At 36.6% G+C, this 13,602-nt stretch overlaps 1 protein-coding gene across 1 annotated transcript in view; it reads right to left on the reverse strand.

The window, feature by feature from the left end:
* NHLRC2 (NHL repeat containing 2) overlaps positions 1 to 13,602 on the reverse strand; it is a 54,942-nt gene that overhangs the window by 39,001 nt on the left and 2,339 nt on the right. Inside the window, exon 2 of the mRNA XM_082424032.1 lies at positions 12,679 to 12,831. Coding sequence (XP_082280158.1) covers positions 12,679 to 12,831 — 153 coding nt within the window. The remainder of the gene's footprint in view (positions 1 to 12,678; positions 12,832 to 13,602) is intronic.

The raw sequence follows: 13,602 nt of genomic DNA on the forward strand, positions 1-13,602 counted from the left end.
CTCTTGCATTCCTATACACTAATGATGAAAAATCTGAAAGAGAAATTAAGGAAACACTCCCATTTACCATTGCAACAAAAAGAATAAAATACCTAGGAATAAACCTACCTAGGGAGACAAAAGACCTGTATGCAGAAAACTATAAGACACTGATGAAAGAAATAAAAGATGATACCAACAAATGGAGAGATATACCATGTTCTTGGATTGGAAGAATCAACATTGTGAAAATGACTATACTACCCAAAGCAATCTACAGATTCAATGCAATCCCTATCAAACTACCAATGGCATTTTTTATGGAGCTAGAACAAATCATCTTAAAATTTGTATGGAGACACAAAAGACCCCGAATAGCCAAAGCTGTCTTGAGGGAAAAAAACGGAGCTGGAGGAATCAGACTCCCTGACTTCAGACTATACTACAAAGCTACAGTAATCAAGACAATATGGTACTGGCACAAAAACAGAAACACAGATCAATGGAACAAATTAGAAAGCCCAGAGATAAACCCACGCACCTATGGTCAACTAATCTATGACAAAGGAGGCAAAGATATACAATGGAGAAAAGACAGTCTCTTCAATAAGTGGTGCTGGGAAAACTGGACAGCTACATGTAAAAGAATGAAATTAGAATACTCCCTAACACCGTACACAAAAATAAACTCAAAATGGATTAGAGACCTAAATGTAAGACTGGACACTATAAAACTCTTAGAGGAAAACATAGGAAGAACACTCTTTGACATAAATCACAGCAAGATCTTTTTTGATCCACCTCCCAGAGTAATGGAAATAAAAACAAAAATAAACAAATGGGACCTAATGAAACTTCAAAGCTTTTGCACAGCAAAGGAAACCATAAACAAGACGAAAAGACAACCCTGAGAATGGGAGAAAATATTTGCAAACGAATCAACGGACAAAGGATTAATCTCCAAAATATATAAACAGCTCATGCAGCTCAATATTAAAGAAACAAACACCCCAATCCAAAAATGGGCAGAAGACCTAAATAGACATTTCTCCAAAGAAGACATACAGACGGCCACAAAGCACATGAAAAGATGCTCAACATAACTAATTATTAGAGAAATGCAAATCAAAACTACAATGAGGTATCACCTCACACCAGTTAGAATGGGCATCATCAGAAAATCTACAAACAACAAATGCTGGAGAGTGTGTGGAGAAAAGGGAACCCTCTTGCACTGCTGGTGGGAATGTAAATTGATACAGCCACTATGGAGAACAATATGGAGGTTCCTTAAAAAACTAAAAATAGAATTACCATATGACCCAGCAATCCCACTACTGGGCATTTACCCAGAGAAAACCATAATTCAAAAAGACACATGCACCCGAATGTTCATTGCAGCACTATTTACAATACCCAGGTCATGGAAGCAACCTAAATGCCCATCAACAGACGAATGGATAAAGAAGTGGTGGTACATATATACAATGGAATATTACTCAGCCATAAAAAGGAACGAAATTGAGTGATTTGTTGGACGTGGATGGATCTAGAGACTGTCATACAGAGTGAAGTAAGTCAGAAAGAGAAAAACATATATCGTATATTAATGCATGTATGTGGAACCTAGAAAAATGGTACAGATGAGCCGGTTTGCAGGGCAGAAGTTGAGACACAGATGCAGAAACGGACATATGGACACCAAGGGGGGAAAACTGCGGTGAGCTGGGGATGGTGGTGTGCTGAATTGGGCGATTGGGATTGACATGTATACACTGATGTGTATAAAATTGATGCCTAATAAGAACATGCAGTATAAAAAAAATAAACAAACAAAACAACTAAAAAAAAAAAGATACGTGGGCAAATGAAAGCGACAGGAACACAAGGGTGTGATCCTGGTAGGTAGGATCTACCCGACAAGGTAGATTTCAAGCCCCAAAGCATTAAACAGCACAAAGGAAGAAACGTTTTAATGTGAAAATCATTCACAACAAAGATAAAACAATTAGGAATATCCATGTACCAAGCAATAAAGGAAGCAACTTACTGCTTCTATTTAAAAAGTTTTCTATTTCTGTTCCAGTGGTTATTTTCTATTAATACTTTTTAATCATATTATAAAAGTGTTAATCCCCATTTTTTATAACCTTTTACTGTCTGGCCTATCATTTTTAAATGGCATCCTTTACCACTTATTACCTATACAATAATCAATAGTCTTCTGTTTCCCCTCTCTTCCTTCCATCTCTCTTTGGTTGCATTCTTTCTAATTTTCTCAGAATATATGATTTTATGTTATTCTTCTACTCTCGGGTGATGGATTTATCGACTTAGCTAAGTTGGAATTGTTTTCCAGTACTCTATTCCCTGCCTAGCTCTGGGTTACCCTGGACCACAGGATATTATGTGAGAGAACTGGAAGGTGTTAAAGGCAGCAGCAGCCACATCCTCTCTTGTTGGAAGACTGGTGCAGGGCACCAGGTGCCACTGCAGTTGACACACTCTGTAGCCCATCTACTGGCTCACCTCAGTGGCTGTGGGGTAGCAGCTGGGCCCCGGCAGCTGCACCAGCTCCTGCCAGATCTCCTCCCTCAGCTTTTGCAACTCCTGGGCCAGCCAAGTTTTTAGCTCCTGATGAAGGGAACAAACTTATTTTTCTGGTCACCTCATTATTTAAATTGGAAGCTTACACAGGTTCCAGTTCATGCGTTCAGACTGTAGTTTACCCTTGATCTCCCCTACTTCTTATCCATCTTTCCTTTTCAACTGCCTGAACTTCTGACTCCAAATTGAGGCATTAGACACAGAAGCAACAGCTATATATATGTAGACTAGTTAACCAGCTCCCACAATTACATAAGGTCAAGTGCCTTTAACAAATCCTTATTATTTCTCCTTACTCCTAGTGGCCCTTCTCCTCTGATCAAACTCTCACTGAGTCACCAAAACGCCTCATCCTCGTTGGTCACAGCTCTACAAATACATGTATGAAGTCTTCATTCATCCGTTTGGCGTTTCCTTAGTCACACCTGGTTAGAATCTCCCTCAAGTAGATTCACCAAAAAGGGCACATGGGCACAGTATTCTCTGAGTTCTTGGACATTCAAAACTGTCTTTCTAGGACTTCACTGGTGGCACAATGGTTAAGAATCTGCCTACCAATGCAGGGGACACGGGTTCGAGCCATGGTCCGGGAGGATCCCACATGCCACAAAGCAACTAAGCCCGTGTGCCACAACTACTGAGCCTGCGCTCTACAGCCTGCGAGCCACAACTACTGAGCCCATGTGCCACAACTACTGAAGCCTGAGCGCCTACAGCCCGTGCTCCGCAACAAAGAGTAGCCCCCGCTCGTGGCGACTAGAGAAAGCCCGCTCGCAGCAACGAAGACCCAACGCAGCCATAAATAAATAAATAAATAAATTTATAAAAACAAATAAAAAAAACTTTCTATAACCCTGATTGATTCTTGAAAGGCAGCTGCTTAGATATAAAAGCCTTGGTTTGTACTTCCTTAAGATTCTTAGAAATGTTGCTTCACTGTTACCTTGCTTTGTATGTTATTTGTGAAAAGTCTGTCCAGTTTAATTTACATGTCTTTCAAAGTCATCTTTTCCTAGAGGCCCTGAGGACTTTTTTTTTTAAACATCTTTAAAGTGTAATAGTTTTACTAGCATACTTCTTAGGCTGTTCTGGGTATTTCCCCTGGTATCTAGTAGGCCCTTTCAATATGTAGATTTAAGGTTCCTTTTATTTCTGGAATGTCTTCTTGGATTCTAATTTTAGATATTAGTTCTGGTCAGTTGTTTCAATTTTCTTCTTCAGTCTCCAAAGTAGTCTTATGTTGGATCTCTTCTCCCAGTCTTCCAATTCAATCATTTACTCTCTAACCCTTTTTACTTTTTTTTTTTTTAAGCTCGTTTTCAGTCTCTAAGTCTGTTTTTATATACCTGCTTTAGCTCAGTGCCCCTTATAACATTTTTACATGAATTTATTATCCCTTGGACACCCTGTAATTTAGTCTTCATCTCTAATATTATTCGGACTTTTTTCTTCTATTTCATTTCTGGTTCAATCAACACTCATTTCTTCCTTTGTTTTGGGGTGGGGCGTGTCCATTTGTTTTTAGTTTTTACATTTCTGATTCAAGCTTTTTCATTATTCCCAAATACTTTTAGAGGATATGTCATTCAATATGGAGGACTGTGTTATAGTTTCTGTCAACTTTTTGATTAAGTGAGAATTTTCATCAGCATTTCAACTTTGAATCACATTTTCAGCTTTTTACAGTTTTATATGGATGTGATCTGCTTTTTAATAATCCTAATCATTTTTTGGACAGAGCTCCTGGTTTGAGAGTGCCCTCTTCTGACAGTCCCCCTTTTCTGTGCAGTCTCTTTTCAGATAGCGCCACTGGAAGAAGGAGTTGATGTGTATATTCTTTCGTTTCTGCAGCATCCTTAACTTTTCCCGCTTATCTTCTTCGTTCCCTTCAGTAGACTGTCTCCAAGGGAAACTACACACACCTCTACATATCTGATTCTCTTCCAGAAGCAATGCTTCTCTGAGGCTTCTGTTCCCAGTCCCACACTCTTTCAAGAGCAAGTACTATGTTCTAGTATATCCAAACCTGTGTTCAGTATTTTGCAGTTAGTGTTGGAGTTTCTCTTTCTGCAGGTAAGGGGATTACTCTGTTTGTGCTTTACCTAAGTCCTCTGAACCACTTTATTTTTTTCATGGAGTCTTTTAAGCCTCCCCCATTTCTGTTCTCAGCACCTGCTGGCTAGTAGCAGCAGGATCTTTAATGGAATTAAGTTTATTTCACAACTTACAGGTAATTTGAAGGCCATGATATTCTCTGTCTCCTCGTATTGCTGAACGTAGGATCAAGTGTGGTTCTATTTACTCTCCCTGTTGTTTTTATGTTTGGGGAGCGGGGGAAACGGACATGGGGAGATTCAAAATTAGGGAGCCACCATTCTCCTCCAAACCCAGAAGCAGCAGAGATAGGTTTTTGTTTTTAACATCAGGTTTATTGAGATATAATTTAAAGTAATTTTGTACTTTGATAATTTGTTAATTGAGTAAATAAATATAACTGAGTCCTAAAACCAGCCTCTAACTTACTGGAGAAGAACTAGAAGTTTTCCAGTAAGATAAGGAACAAGGCAGAGATGTCCACTGTTTCCACTACTATTTAACAATAAGTAGGAAGGGTGGTAGTAGACAATAAAATCAGACAAGAGAAATCAGTTACAAGAGTTAAGAACTGGAAATTTTCTTTGCAGATAATATGATAGTATGTTAGGGAAACTCCAGAGAATCAATTACAAAACTAACCCAAATAACAAAAGATTCAGGAAGTTGTGGAATATAAAATTAACACACAGAAATCAATAGACTTTATATACCTACATAATACCCAGTTTTGGAGGATATAATGGTAAACAAAACCCCATTTACAATAAATAGGCATAAACATATGAAAAGACTTGTTCAACTCCACTCCAAAATGCCATTTAAAACTACACCGAGATACCATTTCTCATGTACTAAACCAGTAAAAATGTAAAAATATGTCAACACATTTTACTGGCGCGGCAACGGGGAAAGAGACACCATACACTGTTAGTAAGAATGCAAACTGAGGGAATTCCCTGGCAGTCCAGTGGTTAGGACTCCACGCTTCCACTGCAGGGGGCCCAGGTTTGATCCCTGGTCAGGGAACTACGATCCCGAAAGCTGCGTGGTGCGGCCAAAAGAAAAAAAAAAAGAATGCAAACTGGTACAGTCCTCCTGGTACGGAACACAGCAGTATCTAACAAAATTGTATATACATTTAACTTTGACCCAGCAATCCCACTTCTAGGAATTTACCCTTAAGATATACTACCAGCAGTACAAAAATGTATCCACAAGATTATTCAGTGTTTGTAACTGTTAAATATTAGAAACAAAGTAAGGGCCAATACATAGGATAGGAGAGTGGCTGAATAAATTATGGTACACACATACACACACACACACAAAGTACTATGCAGCTACTAAAAATAACCAGGAAGTTCTTTATAAACTGATATGGAGTGACTACCAGGAAAACTTTCACATGATAAAAGTGAAGTGCACAAAAATGTCAATAGTATGTCAGTTTTTACGTTAAAAAAAAGAAGAAATTTAAAAAAAGAAAAAGAATGGGACAGAAAGAATGAGAAGGTAGGAATAGGCAGAAGAGATGGGTGGATGGATCTATACTTTCTGTATAGTTCTGACTTCCAGACCATGTTATAATTTTGCATACTCGAAAACAGAATCAACAGAAATGGAGAAAGGGGGCCTAAAAATACAAACAGAAACAAATGAATCTAGCTATATTTCCAATGAATAACATAACCTCATGGGGGGTGAGAGGGACTAGTTTAAGTAATTTTTAAATTAGTTGAGAGACTGGAAGCAGAGACACCCCACTAGCAACAAGCATGTCTAGTGCCCAGATCTTGGTTTCTCAAAACCATTCCCAACGTTCAATACTAAAAGGAATGAGAGCTCCTTGGAGAAGTGGCTGATTCAGAGATGGGGCTGGGAAAGTACACGATGAACCCGGAAATATTTTGTTGTGACAAGTAAAGAAGTGCTCAGAGAATGATAAGGACATGTCAGAAGGACACAGGTGATAGCTTGAAGGGGATCCCATTAGTCAAATATGGAAAATTTGAAAATCAAAACAAATGATTGATGATTTATAATAACAAATTAAAAAAGAAACCATGAGTTGAGTCCAAATATATTTTATATATATAATATATATACACAATATATATCTTAATATATTACATCAAAAAATGTATTTTTTTCCTTTGGTCAATAATATCCCAACACTTCTTTGAAAAAGTGATGACTGAGGTGAGATCTAAATGATGAGAAGATGTTAACTATGTGAGGAAAGCAAGAGAGATTTCAGGGAGAGAAAACAACACATTGAAAAGTGGGACAAGACAGAGACTGAAGAAGGTAAGTGACTAAACACAGAGAACAAAGGGGAGCATGGGACAAAACAAGAATAAGCATGCAGATAGGGTCAGTCTTGTAAGTCATAATAAGGACTGAGATCTTTTTCTTAAAAGCAATGGAAGTCAGATGGAGAATGAAGTGCAAGTCTCAAAGATACTTCAAACTAAACTCATGAACTTCCCCTCCAAATGTCCTTTCTACAGCGTTTCCTGTCACCAAATGGCACCACCGTCTTTCCAATTATACAAGCCAGAAACCTACCTAGGATATCTCTGTAATAACCAACCAGCCCTCTCTCATAACCCATAGTTAATCCATGACGGAGTCCTATTGATCTTATCATCTATAACGGGCTAAGCTATTATCATATCTCACAGGGAGCACGATAGCCTTGTCACCGATCCATTTCTTGTCCACTAATTAGCTGCCCACCCAGGAGATGAACTGATCTTTAAAAAACACAAATCTGATCACATCACCCTCTGGCAGAAAATCCATCCTAGGCTTTCCCAATGGAAAACCACATGCAAAAACCACATCTCACCTCTCCAGCATCTTTTTCCACTCTTCTTCCCCTCCCTCAGGGTACTGTAGCAACCAGGACTTTCTTCAGTTCGTCCAGAATATCATTATTCCTCTTGCTTTAAAGCCTTGACACATAGTGTCTCTCTGCCTGGAACGTTCTCACCCAGTAAAGTCATACCTGTTTTTTAGATCTCAGCTCAATTTTTACTCTTAAAAAAGCTTTCTTTAATTCTTCCAGATTAGAGTAAACCTCACTATTTGTTTTCATAGCAGTCTGTAATTTTCCTTCTTAGCACTAATCAGAAATTATAAAAATATTTGTGTGGTTATTTGATTGTAAGTTTTCCCCTTGTTAGACTGTAATTCCTATTAATTATTTAGGGACCATACACTGTTTTATCATTTACCAGCATAGTGCCTCATACATAATAGGAAATGAATGGACAGGACATAAATACTGAAGAAACATATTTGTACGATATATAAACCACATCATATTGTCTAAACAGAATATCTATATTGATCTACATACAAGGACAACTGCCAAATAGCTATGCATCTCCTTTTTTCAGTGTCAACAACCTTAAAGTATACAGAAATTTTTCTTAAAATATTTCGCTTGTTCTGTTAATCATACACAATAAAAAACAGGATGTAAAAGATTCTTCCCTTTATGGATCTTTTGACAACACATGGATCAAAACTACTACCTTTAAAATAAAACATGGAAAGAAGAAAAGGAAGAAAGAGAGACGAGAGGGAGAGGAAAAAGAAAGGGAAAGAGAAAAGGTGAAACCAAATAAAAAGAATAACTGCTTCTAAAATATTAGTAATAAAATAACTTTTTAAAATCATTTAAGAAACTTCAGGGAATTCCCTGGCAGTCCAGGGGTTAGGACTCCGTGTTTCCACTGCAGGGGGCATGGGTTCGATCCCTGGTCAGGGAACTAACTACAAAGGTCTTACTTTTCAGAAACGTGTAGACATATAGATGCAATTATGCATAGTAGTATATAACATATTTATATATAGTATATAGCAGACAGTACAGTTTAATCACAGGCAGTATAATAACTTAGTTCAATGCAAAAACTAAAAATATTTAAGGAGTTTTAGATGTTACAAAACCTGTAAGTTGAGGCATTTTGAGATCTAAAAGACGAGCATGACTTTACTAGGCAAGAAAGGATGAAGGCAGGTCACGGAGGCTAGAACACCCCGAGGGAAGGGAAGAAGGATGTGGAGAGATGGAAACATGAAGTAAAAAAATCAAAATCACCCGAACACTAAATAAAAGCAGAGACCAGAAGCAAATATGAATTTTTTTTAAATTTCAAAAACTGACATTTCCCTGTGTCTACATTAAACACTCTGAAAGTTTGCCATATATCAGCCAATATTTTCATCATACTTTAACTATTTAAGAACAAAGAATAATCAATATATGGGGTGCTGCAAAAAGGAAGTGTGAAGTGTGTACAAAAAAGTTAACATAGCAGGCCCCACTACTATTCTTTCAAAGACCTGCTTACAGGCTGGTCCTTGCCTGTATTTCGGAAGCATTGCCATCATTCCCAGGACTGATGACAGTAGCTCACAAGGTCTAAAGTGCTGGGTGTTGTCTCTAGTGAGCTTCCCTGGTTGGCAACATCCAAACTCACTATAACAACTCCTTGCTGGGGGAATTAAGCACCTCTTACGCGACTCCACCGAGAGGACCCGGCTTGCTCCTGGTCTCCCCTGGATTCAGCCCCGTGCGTTTGTTCCCTTGCCTGATTCTGCTTTGTGTCCTTTTGTTGTAATAAATTATAGCCATGAGTACAGCTACATGCTGAATCCTGTGAGTCCTCCTAAAGAATTATTGAGCTGGGGGTGGTTTTGGGAACACTGACACAGAGTAAAATTGTATATTGACTCATGAAAAGGTTTAGTTTCCCTATGAATTAGAAATACATTCTTCTAATTTTTAATAAAGTGAAAAATAGCATATACCACATAACGAGAATACCAGCGTTTATTCAGCAGTGTTATGGCATTTAGGTTTTTAAAGTCTGATTTAATTATATATTAACACTCACCTAGCAAACACATTTTAAAATATGCCAAGTTTTCCTACTAGATGTTTTCTTATAAAACAAGTGCTTTTCCTTAGATGATAGCCATTGTGCTAAATTTGGGTATTATATATCATTAATGTATCCAGCATAAACAGGTAAAAGAAATTAGAAACCCTCAAGGAGAAACCAGAACCATTCATTACTATTAAGTATCTTTTTACTTTTGCTTTAGATCTTTGGCATTTATAATTTCTTTTATGCTATTGTGAAAGTGATACTGGTCACCATTACAAACCTGACTTTAAAAGCTGTTTACAGAGGAAGGAGACTGAGTATTAAAGTGGGCTTCTTTCAGAGTGTTTTTGAATTAAAATGCACTTCCTCACTCAGCTGAGCATTTCCAGCTTACTGATAAAATGAACTGAATATTTCATGCAATAAAAACAGGCTGCTGAATGTCTCTTCAAGAACATAAATAGCATTGCTGAAGATAAATTCAGAAACATATCAGATAGTAATAAAATAAGACACAGCATCATGATAAATTAGGAGATTGGAATTAACATACACATACTACTATACATAAAATAGATAACTAACAAGGACCTACTGTATAGCACAGGGAACTCTACTCAATATTCTGTAATAACCTATATGAGAAAAGAATCTGAAAAAGAATGGATATATACATATATATAACTCATTCACTTTACTGTACACCTGAAACTAGCATAACATTGTAAATCAACTATACTCCAATAAAAATTAAAAAAAAAAAAAAGACAGCAGCAAGAAAGCAAATTTAGTGACAGCCTACTGAACTTTCATATGATAATCTCTAGGTATGCCTGTTTTTGTGAATATGAACTGAACTTATCTTCTAAGCGATACAAAAATCTTTTATTTCTAAGTTACCAGCATCTTCATACAGCAGAATAATGAAGTAATGTTTCTTTGAAATTACAATGTTGAAACCACTTACAAAGTATTTTACTTTTCAGAAGTGTATTTATATATTAAAAAGTTATTATTTTTTGTCACAACGTGTTATAAAAATATTTTCAGTAAACTGGTAAAGAGATTGTTAAGGATCCATTCTAAGAAGCCACTGAATTTGCTTCAGGTATGGGGTTAACCAATTAAGTTAAACAGTCCGTTAGGGGTGATCTTAAGTAGGAAATGGTTAACTTTGGGATTTTTAACCCAGTCTAAGTGCCATTCTGAAACACAAATCGTACTGTCATCCTCCTCTTAAACAAGTAAATCAAAAACAACCTTAAACATCTCTGTACTTTCAATGGATGAAAAAGTCCATTAACTTGACTATTAAGAACGTTATACAGGGCTTCCCTGGTGGCGCAGTGGTTGAGAGTCTGCCTGCCGATGCAGGGGACACGGGTTCGAGCCCTGGTCTGGGAAGATCCCACATGCCGCGGAGCAACTAAGCCCGTGCGCCACAACTACTGAGCCTGCGCGTCTGGAGCCTGTGCTCCGCAACAAGAGAGGCCGCGATAGTGAGAGGCCCGCGCACCGCGATGAAGAGTGGCCCCCGCTTGCCGCAACTAGAGAAAGCCCTCGCACAGAAATGAAGACCCAACACAGCCAAAAATAAATTTAAAAATTAATTAATTAATTAAAAAAAAAAAAAGAACATTATACAAAGCCCTTCATAACGCTGTCTGAACCTAATCTACCTTCCTCTCCTTTAACTTTTCCCAGGGGCCCCTACAATCTTGTGACACTAAACTATTTACCACTCTCCAAACCTACTCTTCTGTGCTTCCCTCCTTGTTTACCTGTCACTTCCTCAGCCAGGAGTGTCCCTCCTGCCCCATTTTCATTTTCAGCTGCACTCTTGCTCATTTTTCAAGTTCCAGCTTAATTGTCTCCTTCTCTTGAGAAATATTTTCCAAAGCTTCTAGGCAAAGCAAGTTACTCCTTTCCTCATGTTCCATAATGCTTTAATTCAACTTTGTTACATGTTTCCCCAGCAGTTAGAGTACCCTGCACATAATACATACTCAATAAATGTATTTATTACGTGGACTTGAACAAGACACACAAGTATCCAAAACCTAGGAGATAATGAAATACTCATCTTTCTTAAATATAGATGAATTTTTGAAAACATGGTTTAGCTATTGGGAATATTTGAGTTCTTGGTAACTCTCATCAATAGGCAATTCCAATATACAGCCTGTTACAATTTAAAAGCATCTGAAGTTTCACTTGCACTGAAGATTTTACCCAACACTCCTTTTTTTTAAACTAAGTTTCAAGAAATCCTTCATTTTTGTACATGTATACTCTATTCTCATCTTTACTCTCACAAGATCAGTGACCCCCCTCTTCTTTTTAGTCACTGCAAAGAGGACAGCTTCAATTAATTTAAGCCTAATTAAATGCAACCTTTAATTCGTTTCATTTATCCCATATGCTCTTTTTAGAAAGAAGTAAACAAGAAAAAAAATCTGAAAAAATGCCAAAGTTCTAAAGAAAATATTAAGTATAATCTCTTACATTTTCAGAATTTGTAATACCATAAAAAAAGGATTTCCTAGTGTGCTTTGGAAAACATTAACCTTTATAAATAATTTTTAAATAAAGCTGGGTCAAAGAAAAAGTATCTGTTATAATATTTTGCCTTCTAAAGTATTAGTACAGGTAGTAGTTTATGTCACTGGAAATTAAAGGAAGTGTAATCATATTTCCTAATAAGAACTTTAAACCTTTTTATCGCAACAAGAAGAATATAAAATTAGTCACACATTTCATTTTTTCTTTTTTTCATAGAACAAATTTAGGTAAGTCCAGATATACAAAATGACCTTTTTAAAATACTTGATCATGAAAAAAGTAAACTATGTCCTATCTTTAAAGAAAAACCATAGACTAAATGCTGGTTCTTTAGGAAGGCAAACCATTATCACTAAGCTTAATTCTTCATGAAAAGGTACATGGAGTCCTTAATTCACAGATTAGAAATTACTTTAGAATCATTGAAGTCTTGCCAAATGTTTCATTCTCCTATGAGCAAAATGAGTCAGCTACTCTTTCAGTGACTATGCCAGGACAGACTGTTAGAAACCAATTAAAGGGTAGATACCTTTATCAGAGTATGTGTGTTCTAATGCATGAAGATCAGGCAAAAGGTGAATACAGTTTATGCAGCAGTAGGTGAAGAAATCAAGGACGACCACTTTTCCACATAGATCCTTGTAGACAGAAATAGATTCTTCTGTGTTCAGCCATTCTAATCCTGAAATTTACACAAAATAAAAAATGATTAAAGGAAATGATAAAGATAATTTACTTAAAATTTTCTATTAAAATGTGAACAATTATTAATTCTAAGGAAGGGATTGGCAGGGCAGGAAGCGAGTGGGGAGGTAGGAGATGGGAAAGCTACTATTATGAGACAGTCTGCAAATATAGTAAGAAAAAGCTACTAAATTCTTTCAGAAAGGGTATATTAGTCTGTGTGTGAAAGGAAGTAAGATTAACACATTTAGGTAAAAATAAGAGGAAATATCAAATATTAAAAGGACTTAAGTACATGATTAGGTACAAATGGGCTACTGAGAATGAAGGTCAACCTTAATAATAAACTAAATATCAAAAAACAGTGTTAAAATATAAGGATAAACATACAAAATACCTAAGCCAATTTCATAAAAGAGCTGAAATGCTCTGGATTTGAGTGAGACCTTAAATACAAAATATTTTAAATGCAAAGTTAAGCAAAACACACTGCTATTATTACAGATTTCATGGAAGCAACATTAATATTGAAGAAGAGCATGTTCCCTTCCCTCCAAAGAAAAGAAAAACAGAATCTCATTAATCTGTGCTTTTGTAAATTAGAATTTATAATTACTTGACCATGATTTACAATTTTAACTACACACTATGAAGAAAAATTTTGTTAAACAAAAGTAGATTAAAAGTACAGCATCTCTGTTTAACCAATTTAAGAAAACAAAGATAATGAGTTTGTTGCTTATAAGTAAATAAATGCAGCTACTAAAAG

Source organism: Balaenoptera physalus (assembly GCF_965194825.1).
Source record: "Balaenoptera physalus genome assembly, chromosome: 14".
NCBI lineage: Eukaryota > Metazoa > Chordata > Mammalia > Artiodactyla > Balaenopteridae > Balaenoptera > Balaenoptera physalus.